A 14,718-nucleotide genomic window follows, 5' to 3' on the forward strand; every position below is an offset into this window, starting at 1 on the left:
TTTTTTTTTTTTCGATTATTGTGACCAAATCTGACTGTTGTAGTTTGTCAGAGGAAAAATAGCAAAACTTCTACAGCGAGATACAATAAAACAGGTTTAAAAACATCAGCTTGTGTCGAATTATGTGAAAGTCAGAGTAGTAATAAAACACACAAACATACCCAAGTCTGACGTCTGTCGTTATCTGGTCACATGACCGTGACACCTGGGCTGCGTGAACTCTGCTGGAGTCTGAAGTAAAATAAATCAAATAAATATTAATAAAGCAAAACAAAAATAGTGTTAATCATTAAAACTGTTGAGTAAATTTATTGACAAAAATAAAAACCTTGTCTGTCAGCCTCCGTCTCAGTCTGCAGCTCAGCTTCAGAGTGAGTCTCAGCAGAGGTGACAGGTGACTGGAGTGACCAATCAACTGACGAGGTTTCAGCACAAGTTGAAACACCTGAGCTGGAAAAGCTGTTTGGAAAAAAAAAGAAGAAGTTGTGGTTACAAAAAAGGAGCTAAATAAGATTAGTAAAAATAGATTTTATATTTAAGCATAAAATTGATTTTATGAGTAACATTTTTGAAATAATTGTAGTTAAACCGGAGTAAATAATATATCAAAATAGATAAAAACAAGTTTGAGCAAAGGTCTCTCTATCACACACACACACTGTGCTTAATAAATAACTAAAAAACATAAAACTACTTCAATAATACATTTAAAAAAATAATACAATTAAGCAAATATACATAACAAATAAATCAAAAGCAACACAAATAAAATACAAAAAAACTTTAAACCATTTTTTTGTTATATATATATATGTATTTTCTTAAAAAAGGTCATTTTTTTGGTTTTATTACCATACAAAAAATACAAATGTTTTCTTTTGGTTGAACTTTAACTATATATATTTTTATATATTTTTTGGTACATGTCTGTTTTGAGTCCAAATACATGATCTTATTTTAACATCCATGCACTAAAAAACATTTTTCATATATTTCCTTTTTTTTCTCCACCATTTTGTCCCATTTCTGCCTGTGACCTTCACTTGCACCGACTCTTTACTGCTGCAGTGTTTTGCATGAAACACTTTGTTTGTCATTGTTATGTTAATGAGTATTTCTGCTATGCACCTCACACACACACACACACACACACACAGTCTGCACCTGTGTGTGTGTGTGTGTTTGTATTTTTTGGGGTGTGTGTAGGGGCCCCTACGTCACAGACGGCTGCAGTGTCCCCTGTGTCCGTGTCGCCGGCGTTCCTGTCGTGGAACTCCCTCCCTAAATCCATCTTGGTGGCGTTTTTACAGTTGTTGGCCGATAAGCTGGCAGGGGGGAAGATGAATAAGGTGCCGCGCCGCCGCTATCAGCACCTGTTTGTCGATTTAGCCGCGCAACGGGGCCTGTCTGCTCAGCATGGAGATTATTGATTCAATAAAAATTGCCATTAGATCAGGCCATTATAGGGTTCTCCGCAGCCCCGCTCTCTCTCTCTCTCTCTCGTGCTGTCTCTCGTGTCAGCCGCGAGGCTCATGCATCACAGCCGTCAACCTCCTCCTTCATTTGTACAAACAGGCAGCGAGTGTGTGTCCATCTGTGTGTGTGTGTGTTTGACCACTGTACTCTCCCATCGCTCTAAGCCGAGGGATATTGAACGGTGCTCACAACAGACCGATCACATGCCACAGGGATTCCCCGTACACCGAGGAAGAAAAAGAGAAGACCAGTCAGTTTTTCTGAGCGGCTTCGGCTCCGGCCGAGGAGGAGATCAATCTTGGGGGAAACTTCACTAATGTCTGCGCTTGTCCACTCGCCCGATCATTTTCCCATGGAATTAGTCTTGTTTTGTCACTTTAGAATTAAAAAATGTCAAGTGAGAATAATGGAGGTCCTTTTGTAGATATATTATGGTCCGTTTCTACTCTCCGTGTTCACTGCTGCACCGCGCTGACTCACTGGTCGATATACTCCACTCCTTTAGTCTTACACGGCAGCCAGTGATTAAATGGAGAGTGGGTTCTGTTGTGTTTTCACGGCCAGTGACTAGTCATGACCTGGGAAGTGGATCGAGGGGAGAGTTTTGGAATGGTTGAACAGGGAGTTTGGACAAACGTTGACGCCAATAAATCCCATCAAGCCAGGCTCTTGACAGACTTTCCTATTGAACAGGGAGTTTGGACAAACGTTGAGGCCAATAAATCCCATCTTGATGACCACTCCAACCACTTTTTACTACAGATTTAAACATGACTAAGAAATGATGCTACGAGGCTAAGGATATGTTTGTCCTGCTTTAATGAACTCTTTAAGTCCAGTCTTAACTACGTTCCTTTGTTTCTGCTCTAACCAGAAACTTTGCTCTTAAGCTTTGAGTGAGATCCAGAATCTTAAGACTCCCTTGAGGTAAATACAGGTCTTAACTTAATTTCAAAGTTTTTCTGTTAATACCGGTCCGACTCATTAGTCATTACCCAAGTATTTTAACATTACTTGGAAGAAAAGAAGAAGGGTCAGAATGTCATGGAAAAAAAGAAAGATCAAATAGACAGCGGTTTCCTGTTGGATTGTCATGGTCATAGCTCTGTGTGGAGTCATGACCTGGCCAATGGGCAGGGCAGTCGGAAGGTACAAAGATGCCATTGTGGAATCAGTGTCATGCCTGGAGGGGAACTGACCCTGAATCCTTCATCTGCTTTGGTGCTGCATGTTTTATAGCTGCACAATCTTACGAGTGAGCACTCAAAGGAAAGTGTGTGCCCCTTGACCCCCAAGATATTTAAGAGTCTCTTATTTATCTTCCCTCCATCTCTCCTCTCTCTTCGTTCACCCCCGAGGTAAAACAGATTCCTGCTCAGGAATGTAATAATACCAGTTTGTGTTGGTCAGGATATTGTGTCCGTCTCCCTGGGTTTATGCAGCTCTGCGAGAGGCACTTCAGAGGCCACCGCACAGAGCTGTCTATGAAAGAGAGCCAGATGTCCACTTCTTTCCCAGGAGGGTCTGCATCTATGTGGCATGTGCTTTTTTTTTTTACAGCTCTTTCATTCTTCTGTAACATCCACCATTTACCCACTTTTACAAGACAGTTAAGAAGGACGATGGAGCAGAGGGAAGAGAGGAGGAAACAGGCTGGAGGAAGAGAGAGATGGTGCTTGCAGATGTAATGCTCGGCTGCAGTTGTAAAGCCCCGGCACTTCCTTGACTGAACTGGAGATTTCTCGCCCTGTCCTGTCCCCCCGCACATCGCCTCCTAAGCCTTTAGATTGGAAGTTGCCGCCGCAGCACAACTGTCAGCACTTGTCATGAAAAGGGCGAAGGCCCAGTGTGATGCGCGGTGACAGGGTTTTATTTGAAAATCCTGTTCAGGACGGACAGTGAGGCTCACAAGACTGCATCCTTTGGCTTGTCTTAGTGAGGATTTCTGCAGAGGCAGGCTGAGCAAAAGGCTGGAAAGAAAAGGCGTCGACAGGGAAAGAAACAAAAACAGCCACATTAAAGAAAAGAACCATATTTAATATTCTTTGTCATTCTGCACAACACATCATTTCCAGGTCAAACTGCACAGCTCTAAGCCCTTTACATCCAGGGATAACAGTGGGAAAATGAAATCTAAGTTAAAAAAGGAAAATAAACCAAACAATTATTCAAGATATAACTAAAACTAAAAAGAAAATCCCTGAAATTAGAAATGTACTAAAAGGTTTTCAGCACTTGACCAATAAGATTATTCTCTTTTAAAATACATGTCCATGTGCCACATATGGCCCTCCAAGCTTATTTTGGAAACCTTTGCCTGACCTGCTTCATGTTTCAGACACAACAAGACCTTCTCAGACTAGTAGCAAATGTTTTGGTTTAATGTTTTCCATCTTGTTCTGCAGCACATCAACAATGACCACATCCATGGGGAAAAGAAGGAGTTTGTGTGTCGGTGGGAGGAATGCTCCCGAGAGCAGAAGCCCTTCAAGGCACAGTACATGCTGGTGGTCCACATGCGCCGGCATACAGGGGAGAAACCTCACAAGTGCACAGTAAGGGTTCTCCCATGAGCTTACACAGTTCGCCTTGTTTGCAGGTGACAAGCGATTTTACATGTGCCCTGTTGACGTCCACCCTCTCTTTTCCTGCAGTTTGAGGGCTGCGCCAAGGCCTACTCCCGTTTGGAAAACCTTAAGACTCATTTACGCTCACACACAGGAGAAAAACCATATGTTTGTGAGCACGAAGGCTGCAACAAGGCTTTCTCCAATGCCTCAGATCGGGCCAAACATCAGAATCGCACACACTCAAACGAGGTACCAAAGAGCAACATCACAATTCATGGATCTGATCTCGTCTTTTTACAGAACCTGCATCTCTTAATAATAATGTGTTTAATTTTTTAGAAACCATACGTGTGTAAAATCCCAGGCTGCACCAAACGCTACACCGACCCAAGCTCTTTACGCAAACACGTGAAGACGGTGCACGGCCCAGAGGCCCACGTAACGAAGAAACAGCGTGGCGATTACCCACGTCCTCCGCCCCAAAACAGAGAACCGGGGGCAAATGGCCAGGGTCGATCACCAGGGCAGCTGCCCCTGGGCGGATACTCGGACCAGAGGGACTACAATCACGCCACCTCAAAACAAGAAGACTGCCTTCCTGTCAAGTCCATCAAGACGGAGAAACCCATGGTAAGACTTTATATTTATTTAAACATACATTTCCCCCAAAAAATCTAACCTTTCCTTTAAAGCGTTGTGAGTTGGTTATGTGTGACTTAACACCAAACTTTTAACAAGTACATTTTTTCTTCTGTTCAATGCTTCGGCATCTCTCTACCCTTTTACTATGGACAGTGGGTAATCAGGTGAGATAGGTTTACCTTCTAGTTACACCGGTCAGGTCCAGTTTCTCCTCCTTGGTTCTTGGTCATCTGTTATTTTAATCATCTGTTTGACCTCCTTGGTTCTTGGTCATCTGTTATTTAATCATCTGTTTGACTTTTCTTCATCCTGCATGAGAGCCCACCCAAAAAGGACATTCAGTTAGGGTTTCCTTTACATCCATACAGTGAATGTTTATCGTTTGTTTCTGTTCGACGCATTGCATTTATGTATTGTGTGTGTGTGTTTCCTAGTATAATGTGACGCATTTTTGTGAACAAAGGTCCTAGATTTGGCCAGGCCTGGGACCTAATTGTCTAATAGTTACCTAATAAGTCAACACCGCTTGTACTTGATGCCAAGAATTGATCCCATTATTCCTCAGTGCAACATCATTTCCATAACACAGTAAACAACCTCATTAGGCAGCAGTCAGTCTCACAGGAGACTGCTGTTTAATTTGCCTTTCCTGGGAGAACAATACAAAACATGATTCCCTCTTTAAGAAGTATTTTTTTTAAATATCCTTGGTGCATTACTCAGGCCACATTAATGAAAACAATCCTGCTCCAGCTACAATAACAAAAAAGTAATCTCTTATAAGCTTCAATAAATATTTTTATGAGTAATTGTCGTGCCTGACGTAAGAGGAAAAGCATGATTCAAACCATCACATTGTTGTTTTGTGACATAAAACTCTGTAAGCTTGATAATCATCTCCTTTTTATTTTTCCACTGTCTCTTCTTTTCCCGTCTGGTTCCTGTTCCTCAGGCGTCTCAGCCAAGCCCTGGCGGTCAGTCTACATGCAGCAGTGACCAGTCCCCCGTCAGCACCTATCCCAGCGGTGGAGTCCAGCTTGCTGTGAGTGCTGGACGCTCACCAGGGCAGGGGCTGGAGGAGGATGGGGAGAAAGAGGACAACGACGAAGAGGATGCAGAGGAGGAGTGCGAGGGAGAGCCCGCCCCCATCATGGACTCTACTGTGTCAACAGCCACCGCCGCCATGCTGACCCTGCAGGCGCGGCGTAGTGTCGGCCGCCCCCTGCGCTGGATGGAGCACATCAAGATGGAGCGACTTAAGCAAGTGAATGGAGCGCTGCCCAGGCTGGGGCCCCTGTCCCCAACACCTCCACCCAAAAACTCCACACTGCCCAACATCCTGGGAAAGGGTAAATTTAACTTTACAACTTTTTTTTATTTGGTTGGAAAATTCTGGAGGATGCGAGACGCTTTTCTTAATACAAAGAATACTTGACTTGCTTTGGCCCATGTGCTTCAGACACAGCAGGCAGTGGCCTTGTTGCAGTTAAAAAACACCTGCAGAGTGTGTAGAAATCACATTTTGAGAATAAATTATCCTGCATACCATCTTGCCCGTTTTGGCTGCAGCGAATGCTTAAAATTTATTTTTATGCTGGAAAATAGTATCAAGCCCCGAATCAAACTGTGAATCATATCAGAGGGAAAAGCATGTAACAATGTTTCACGGCTGAACGCTGCCAGTTGTCTTTGGAAACATCTGTTTTCAGGGATTTCTCCTACTAAAACTTTAGGAGATGGGAGGAATGAGGACACATTAGTACTGATTTTGACATGAACGCCTCTGAGCGCAACACTTTCGCCAAGACCAAGGCTGAGACACAGACACTTTCTGCCAACAGGGACACAAGGAAAAACTGAGGCTTCAATAACAATGTGATTTACACCTGTTGAGTGGATTTCAACACAACTCAGTACTCTGCACCAAAGTCCATAGAGAAAATCAGTGATTTTTACATCAGAGAACATTGGAGTATTGATGAAAAACTGCCGACACAAAATTCAAAAATTGTTATTTTGTTAACAAGGCGTTTGAAGGCATTTGCTAAGTTTTAATTTGTGACACACTTTTACCCAAAGAGACATTAGTAGACCTTTCCAGGACTTGAAATCCTATGACTTATTGGCTGAGGAGCAACATTTATCTTGTGTTTCTGTTGTCCTCATATATGCAAACCCTAGCTGAAACTCAACCTTTCAAAAAAGACAATGTAATAACAAAGGGTAATAAGGTGTAAATGAGTCCTTTTATATTATGGTCCTACGAAAAAAAACAACCAAATACATATTAATCTGACTTATTAAACATATTTTTGGATTGTTCTTTTTAAATGTTTTGTTTTTAATGTTTCATTGCTGTCTGTTTCCTTAGGGCCCTGTCTGGGCAGGCAGGCTCCTCAGCCACCCCTTCATACTGAGCTGGGAAACACAGAGCTTACAGTGTTAAATTTGCTCCGAGACCGACGTGACAGCAGTGGTAGTGCCACCAGTTCAGCCTACCTAAGCAGCAGCCGACGCTCCTCGGGCATCTCACCCTGCTTCTCCAGCCGACGCTCCAGCCAGGCTTCCCAAAATGAGGGTACAACGACAGCAGGCCACCATCGCCGCCTCCACAACCTCAGCTCCACAGACTCTTATGACCCAATCTCTACTGATGCCTCCCGCCGGTCCAGTGAGGCAAGCCATTGTGGAGGAGGAATGGGAGGTAGCGGAGTTGGAGGGATATTTTCAAGTGGAGGCTGTGGAGGTTTAGGTGGAGTAGGAATAGGAGGAGGAGGATCTGGTTCACGGGGGATGCTCAATTTAACCCCTGCACAGCACTACCACCTTAAGGCCAAGTATGCAGCAGCAACAGGTGGTCCACCTCCAACACCTCTGCCGAACATGGAACGCATGAGCCTGAAGACTCGCATGGCCATGATGGATGATGGTGGGAGCCATAACTGTTTGCCACCTCTAGTCAGACCACATAATTGCAGTGAGGGCACTAACGGGTACACCAATGGATATGTGGGCCATGGAGGTTACAGGAGGAGGGTCCTGTATCCAGGTGAAGGACCACTGCATGGAAACCGCCGGGCCAGTGACCCTGTCCGAACGCAAGCACCTGATATTTGCAATTTGCCTCCGGTGCAACGCTTCAACAGCCTTAACAACCTACATCCTCTTCCACCTCTTTCTCATCATTCAACACCCGAAACTCGCAACTTTAGCTTACAGAACTACACACGCTCAGAAGGTAACCTGCAGAGGGGTCTGCAGCACTCACCCTACACTCCTAGCATAGCAGAACATGCAGCCTTAGAAGCTCTAGCAATGGAGGATGACGGGGAGGCTGGCCTACTGCTTGAGGATGAAGACATGCTGCCAGATGAACTTGTGCAGTATCTCAACTCCCATGTTCAAATGGACGGTGGCCCTTACCTGAATATTGAAGACCAAATAGCTTCTCACCAAAGGGAACCCTTACATCCAACCATTGAAGAGATTGAACAACTGCAGGCACCAGGCTTCAATGTAGATGCCCATGTTCTCCAGCAGCAGATAGTAGAGAGAAAGAGTCCCAGCAAGCTTCCAATCCAGTGGAATGAAGTCAGCTCTGGTAGTGCTGAAAGGTCTCCTTTGAGGGAGCACAACCACCAGACACAGTGTGGAAAATGGTCAAGTTCAGAATCTATATCTGCGCCTTTTGGTAGGTTTGGAAACATGGTAGTTCAGCAGCAGACGCCCCTTGATTTCCAGAACAGTTGTTCTCTAGCAAATGAACCTCAAAATTCTTTCCCCGTCAATCCTGGAGTGAAGCTAGAGAATTCACACAACTCTTGCATGGACATGAGGCATAGCTTCTCACAGACCAATAATCAGCCTTGTCCACAAAACTTCAAACAGCAGTTCTCAAATGGATCTCAAAAGCAGAACCACTTCCAGCAAAGTCCCAATAGAAACACCTCTTGTCAGGTTGGTAATAACACCCACCTTGGCAGGGGCTCCATGGACAACCTACCCAGCCTTGCCCAGGGAAGTGCTCTTCACCACAATCAGCTGACTCATGTCCCTCGCCCTCCAGTAAATGGTTACAGGAACTCAGTCAGGACCCAGCAGTACCTCAATACTACAAATGCTAATGAAATGCAGGCTAACTTCAACCAGCAGCCACAACTGCAGAAGAATGGTGACCACTGTTCCCTGGTACAAGAGGTGTCTGGACTGAAACTTGAGGCCCCAGACCATGGATACCTGGACCAGGAGACTAGTGACTGCCTCTCTTATGACCCAGCAGATCATAAGGCGTCCTCGTTCCCTGTCCTGGAGGAGCAGTGCTTGCTTGACTCCATGGTAGCCTCAGTGGCGCATGGCGGCACCAGTGGCCATGGAAACTCTGTTGCAATTCTCTCACCTGGTTCTGACCAGGTGACCAGTACAGTGAATGGCAATGTACCCAGTGTCTTAGACGACACAGTAAGCCTGGACTTCGGCTCTATTTTGGAGGACGGCTATGATCAGGGTAGCTTGGCGTCAGGTGTGTTGAGTCCTACCATCTTTCAAGGTCTGTCCAGGACCTCATCACGGCTGACCACACCTCGTGGATCGGCAAACTTCCACAGTGTGGCTCCTGGCCTGAACAACATGGCCATCGGAGACATGACCTCTCTTCTCACCAGCCTTGCTGAGGAGAGCAAGTTCCTGGCTATCATGCAGTAGCTGCTCTCCCTCTCTGCTTTCTCCTCCTTTGAAACAAAATGGGAAAAAAAAGGAAGAGAATTATGGTGTATGTGAAGATTTAGACAAATGTGGCAATTACGAGAACTTTATTGTGTACTTAAAAGTGTTATACTTAAAAGAGGCAAGTTGCCAAACACATTTATTTTGTAGAGAAATATCATCCCATAGGTGAGTGGGATGTGTAAAAACTGTGTATAGCTAAATAGTTATATTCCTTTTCGGGAATGAAGGCTATTTTTGGAAGCCCTTCACTTTGTATTACTATGTGATGGTGAGCTAAGGCTCACGTCTTTTGAAACAGTATTCTGTGTATCGTCACTGTTTTGCTGTACACACTGCTGGATAAAAAAAAAATGCATGCATTAATTAAAAAAGAAAAACATAGACAAACCCACGTGCCAAGTGTCTGGCATCCTGATCCAACATGTATATCTGTCTTCTATTCTTTCTTATTCTGTGGGCTTCTCAATTCTTTGACCCCTGGTACTAAAATTCCACCACCTTTATTTACTACATTATACACCTTGCATCGTTGCCGTCCCACCTGCCACCGTCTGGTTCCCGCATGTATCCTGCCTTGCGTCTACAAAACAATTTTCCAAATCTCTAGCGCTTCATTTCTTCAATGGTTTTTACACCTATTTGAAGTAAGTGTGTCATTCGCAAATGTAATGAACCTGTCCATACCCTTTAAATAAAGGATTAGGTTCACAGCTGATTTTCATGTTACCCCACTTATGTTCACCTCAACACTGTCAGGCTCTTTTCAATTCTTCATATTCTGAACGACCTTCAAGTACTTTTCTGCCACTCGACTTTTTTAAACATTTCTTTTAATAAAAGATTACTCGAAATAATAAAAAAAAAACAGTGCAGCTTTCAAGGTTTTCAAAAAATACGTTGTTGTTTTTTTTCTTTCTAGCAGGAAGGTATATCAAACATTTTCTTATAAAGTGGTATATTTTGTTTTTGTGTAATTTTGTGTTTTTGTTTGTATGTTACTTTTGTGAACCTGTAAATGCTCCAGCTTTTGTGTTTTACGACTTTCACCAATTGGTGTTTTCTCATGTTATCAAGTCCAATAATTGGACAACACATCTAAGTCTTCAAGGCACCGCAGTTAGTTATCCGCTCGTCATCTGCAGTAAAAGGCTTGATTTAGACTGATGAGGTACTTGCAAGTGTACGTATCTATTTGGGGGGTTGCATTTTTTTTTGCGATAATCTGTTTCATTGATGTTGGATTGCCCGGCTATTGTTGGAGCTAATGTGAAAAAGGACACTTTCTCCTCGAAGATCAAAGGTCACATTCGGTGCTTTATGTTTGCTTCAATGAACTGATACAGACTTAAGGACTTAATCAGTCTTAATGACCAAAGTTGGTCCACAGCACATGGATTTTGTCTTTTTCCTGATGACGATTAGTGCTGTAAAGTGATGTGTTTTCTTTCTTGGAAAATTCTCTGTATGTTTTTTTGGAAAGCTCTTAAATTCAGAATGTGTACTGCCATCAAGTGTTGCAGTGACGTCGTCGACAGTGTTAGTGTTGCCTTTTTGCAGTCCCTTGTGCGACTGCGCACTGAATATTAAGTCGTTTACGTTTTTATTTTGCATCAAAGGTACAACTTGATTCAAAGTTTCTTTTTTTTGGTACAACTTTGTCGTTTTTGTAGGACAATTATTTCTTTTCTTTAAAAAGTACATTTTTTTTTCCTTTGAAAGAAGGAAATGACACTGAGGTATGTGCCTTATCTGAGAAAGATCACTGCCAGCCCTCCATTGTGAATTACAAAAAAAAATTAAAATACAACATGTTAAGTGTCTTGTCAGACCTAGAAAAGGTAAAAAGAAAAAAAAAACACCACAACATTTATATAAGAAAAAAATAATATCAGAAGAGAAATGCATTCTACTTTCTTTTAATTTGACTTTTTTTTTTCGTTTTCACATTTATTGTGCTTTTATATATGACGTGTAAATACAGTACTCTTTGTGTAGGATTAGCAGAGTAAATGAGAAGGTACCCAGGGGCCAATAAAAAGAACCGACTCTGAAAGCAGGGATTCTCAGGCCCTGGGTGGAGGCCAGACAGATCTGGCTCAGAGCAGTGCGTCAAGTGCCCAGCGCTGCCCCTCCGCCAGAAGAGCCACTCCGCTCTTTTATAACTGACTACAAATGTTTGTATGGTTTTAATAAAAACGGAAATTTTATCTTAAGTCCTGTTTTCCTTTTTGTGAGTCGCTTCGGAAACGTATCATAAAGGCATTGTTTTGGGTTTTTTACATTTGATTTGGTGACAATACAACTACTTTTATATTAGTTTTGCACAAGCATGGTTTAGCAGAAACTGTCACATTTTGCTTAAGGGGCACTGTAAAAGAAACTGCTTTTTTTTATTGTTTAAATTTCACAACCAAGCCCCATTCCGATGATCAGTTACTGTATCTGCATGACAGGTGCTTTTGTTTAAATCACATTATAATCTAACCAGATTATTTTAGATTTCATACAATATGAGTCAAATAATAGAATAAGAATTTAGCAATCCTTGAATTTCTACCACAATAAAATTGAACCATACTGCAGGGAGTTTATTTTAATGTATTGCCTTAAGACAAATTTGTGCTTTAAAAAATAAAGTGATAAAAGTGATGCAATGACAGTAGCTTTCATAGAGAAATTAACATCTATTGATTGTTTGTTGTTTTTTAAATAATTCAACCATGTTTTGCTTCATTTGAAAGTTATCCAAAAATAATACACAAAAATACTTGTCAGACATATATTAAAAAGAAGGTACTATAAGAGAATGCATTTGTCTAGAAAAGGTGACTGTAACCTTGCTTTTTGTTTCTGCTGTAGCAGTTCATTACACAGAAACAAAATAACAAATTCAAAGATAAATAAATTGGTCATTTGAAACCACCTTTACATTAGACACACTTTCTAGAGCGTAGTTTAACCGACTTTTTGTAACACATTTTTTACAAATACATTAATATTGCTGTGTAATTTAATGCCTGCGTTGTAACCAAAGTCTGATGAACGAGTTCGTTCATGGGAAATAACCAGTTCTTCTGATGCCCCCTTCAGTTCATTACAAGTCACTACATTAGACCACTTCAGTCAAATGTCAAAGGAAAGAAATGGTGTTTAAAAACTGTAGGTTACGGGAAGGCGTTGGATAGGAATCTTTGACAAGATTCTGAAACTGAATTTAATGGGGTGACAGTTTAGCTTTTACACACTTTGACATCAGGTCTGACCATTTGAAAAACATCTGGACGCCTGTTGTTACAGAGTCACAGGTTTTAATTACATTTGCATTATAAATATAATTGTAACTCAAAAAAAGAGAAACCTGATTTGGTCAAGGACAAGAAACGTTTTATTACTTAAAAAATGTCTCAAACCGAAGGTGCTCTTTCAGCAGTGTTTCCACAACTATTCTTTATTGAAATCACAAGGTTCATGGTTTTTTTTTTTTTTAAACACATGAAGGGGGAAAAAAAGGACAATCATACATGAAACCTGACAGTAACTATAGACTATTTACAGCAGTCGGAAGAAAAAAAAAGAAACGGAAGATGACGACGGTCACATGGTGGTAGGAGGCTCCTGTAGGAGGCACTTGAACGTGAGAGCCTTCAGAGCCGAGACCGTGTCAAAGAACTGGGAGGAGGGATTCCAATTAAAAACAAAATATACGTGGAAGATTTCCAGCAAATGAAAACAATAACGGTGTGGAAATTTTAAAATTTAAAGCAAGTTTTATTCCTTCAACCCAGACCTCTGGGCTGGGACATACGAGTAGAAGGTAGAAAGAGAAGGAAGAGGGGGAGGAGGGGGAGAGCTGCTGTCACACGTGGGACACTGATGCACATACACAGCATTTACACAGGCCTGCACAGAAACCCACAGGGTGCACATTCAGAAAAAAGCATGCATCACCCCTATCAGGAGAAATGTGTTGTTTTTTGTTTTTAAAAAATGACAAAACTTTACTGCCTTCAGACGGTATTTACAGAAATTATATTTTTTAATTCTTTGAAACATCTGTAACTTCAACACCTGTAAAATAAAATAAAAAAAACCTTAATATTTCTTAACTGTGTTTCCGAAAAAAAAAAAACCTTAATATTTCTTGACTGTGTGTCCTGGGTGTGAGAGGATGTTTATAATTGGGATTTTTGTTTAAGAATGGCTACAATTTTATGGCTATTTACAATAAAACAGAATTATGTTTTCATTACCAAAATTACTACTGTGTGGAGAAGAACATCAACGAAAAAAAAAAAAATAAAATAATATGTATGTGACATTCTGAGAAGAAGTGTTTCCAGAGTCCCTGCTCAGAGCTGGTTGGTCAGTGGTTTGAGTTCGGTCGGAGCTCAGATTTTCTCCTGGATGAAAGGATGCTGCAGAGCTTGGTTGATGCTGATGCGTTTGGCCGGGTCCAGCATCAAGGTGCCGTCCAGCAGGTCCTTCAGCTGCATCACCTTCTTCCTCTGGTCCTCGGGCAGGCGTTGGCCCCCGATCATGTCGGCCAGCAGATCTTTGGTGGGGTTGATGGTGCTCATAACCGTCACCTTTTCCTAAAGACACAGGAGTCAAAACCGGTTCTGGTATCAGGAAAGCCAACTTTTTTTCTGGTGGTGAGCTTCTTGAAGGAACAATTCAGAAAACTTACTCTCTCCGTTACTTTGTCCACTTCGATGTACAGGAAGTTGAGATTCTGATCGAAGTGCTGGTCTTTGAACAAACCTTTACGGATCATCTGAGGAAAGAGAAACAACAAGGTTGCATCAGACGTGACTTCATAAAAGCTGCTGCTCTGGGCTTCATCCCTGAGATAACAACAAGGAAGGAAGTGAAATTTAATGATGAAATCAAACCTTGTTGGGCATTTTGCCCTTAAGGTCCATGGACAATTTGATCATGTGATTGTTAGAAGATCCAGGAAACAGGATTTTGCCAGTGTACAGCTCGTACAGAGTACAGCCTACAGACCACATGTCGATGCCGTAGTCATACGGCTTCCCTATGACTGAGAGGGTGAGAGAGGAGGGTGAGGGTGAGGAAGATCTGCGTTTCAGAGATATTTTTTTTTATTGCATAGAACTCAAACTGTAACCTACTGATTTCTGGGGCTCTGTAGAACCTGCTGACCAGATACGGTGTGATGTCATTGTCAGCAACATGTGATGCAGAGCCAAAGTCACACAGCTTCAGAATGGTCTTTGACTCGTTGACCTGGTCAGAAACAACAACAACAAAACAAAAACAGTAAAAATGAGTAGAGAGTTTC

The 14,718-nt window shown here is 42.1% G+C and overlaps 2 protein-coding genes and 1 long non-coding RNA gene across 7 annotated transcripts in view; 1 reads left to right on the forward strand and 2 right to left on the reverse strand.

The window, feature by feature from the left end:
• Window positions 1–636, reverse strand: part of LOC112486873 (uncharacterized) — a 23,923-nt gene extending 23,287 nt beyond the window's left edge. For all 3 annotated transcript variants that reach the window (XR_003049432.1, XR_003049433.1, XR_003049434.1), the window contains exons 1-2: window positions 329–636; window positions 162–231 (exon numbers count right to left, since the gene is read on the reverse strand). This is a non-coding gene — a long non-coding RNA (uncharacterized LOC112486873). The remainder of the gene's footprint in view (window positions 1–161; window positions 232–328) is intronic.
• gli3 (GLI family zinc finger 3) overlaps window positions 1–11,626 on the forward strand; it is a 114,406-nt gene extending 102,780 nt beyond the window's left edge. For all 3 annotated transcript variants that reach the window (XM_008308178.3, XM_025054670.1, XM_017031655.2), the window contains 5 exons: window positions 3,882–4,031; window positions 4,131–4,295; window positions 4,386–4,676; window positions 5,641–6,037; window positions 7,060–11,626. In XM_008308178.3, coding sequence (XP_008306400.1) covers window positions 3,882–4,031; window positions 4,131–4,295; window positions 4,386–4,676; window positions 5,641–6,037; window positions 7,060–9,389 — 3,333 coding nt within the window. In that variant the 3' untranslated portion in view covers window positions 9,390–11,626. The remainder of the gene's footprint in view (window positions 1–3,881; window positions 4,032–4,130; window positions 4,296–4,385; window positions 4,677–5,640; window positions 6,038–7,059) is intronic.
• A 1,149-nt stretch (window positions 11,627–12,775) lies between these two features.
• prpf4bb (pre-mRNA processing factor 4Bb) overlaps window positions 12,776–14,718 on the reverse strand; it is a 13,045-nt gene continuing 11,102 nt past the window's right edge. The window contains 5 exon segments of the mRNA XM_017031632.2: window positions 12,776–13,504; window positions 13,544–14,005; window positions 14,101–14,187; window positions 14,306–14,457; window positions 14,549–14,663. Coding sequence (XP_016887121.1) covers window positions 13,802–14,005; window positions 14,101–14,187; window positions 14,306–14,457; window positions 14,549–14,663 — 558 coding nt within the window. The 3' untranslated portion in view covers window positions 12,776–13,504; window positions 13,544–13,801.

This window comes from Cynoglossus semilaevis, chromosome 3, assembly GCF_000523025.1.
Source record: "Cynoglossus semilaevis isolate Cse_v1.0 chromosome 3, Cse_v1.0, whole genome shotgun sequence".
NCBI lineage: Eukaryota > Metazoa > Chordata > Actinopteri > Pleuronectiformes > Cynoglossidae > Cynoglossus > Cynoglossus semilaevis.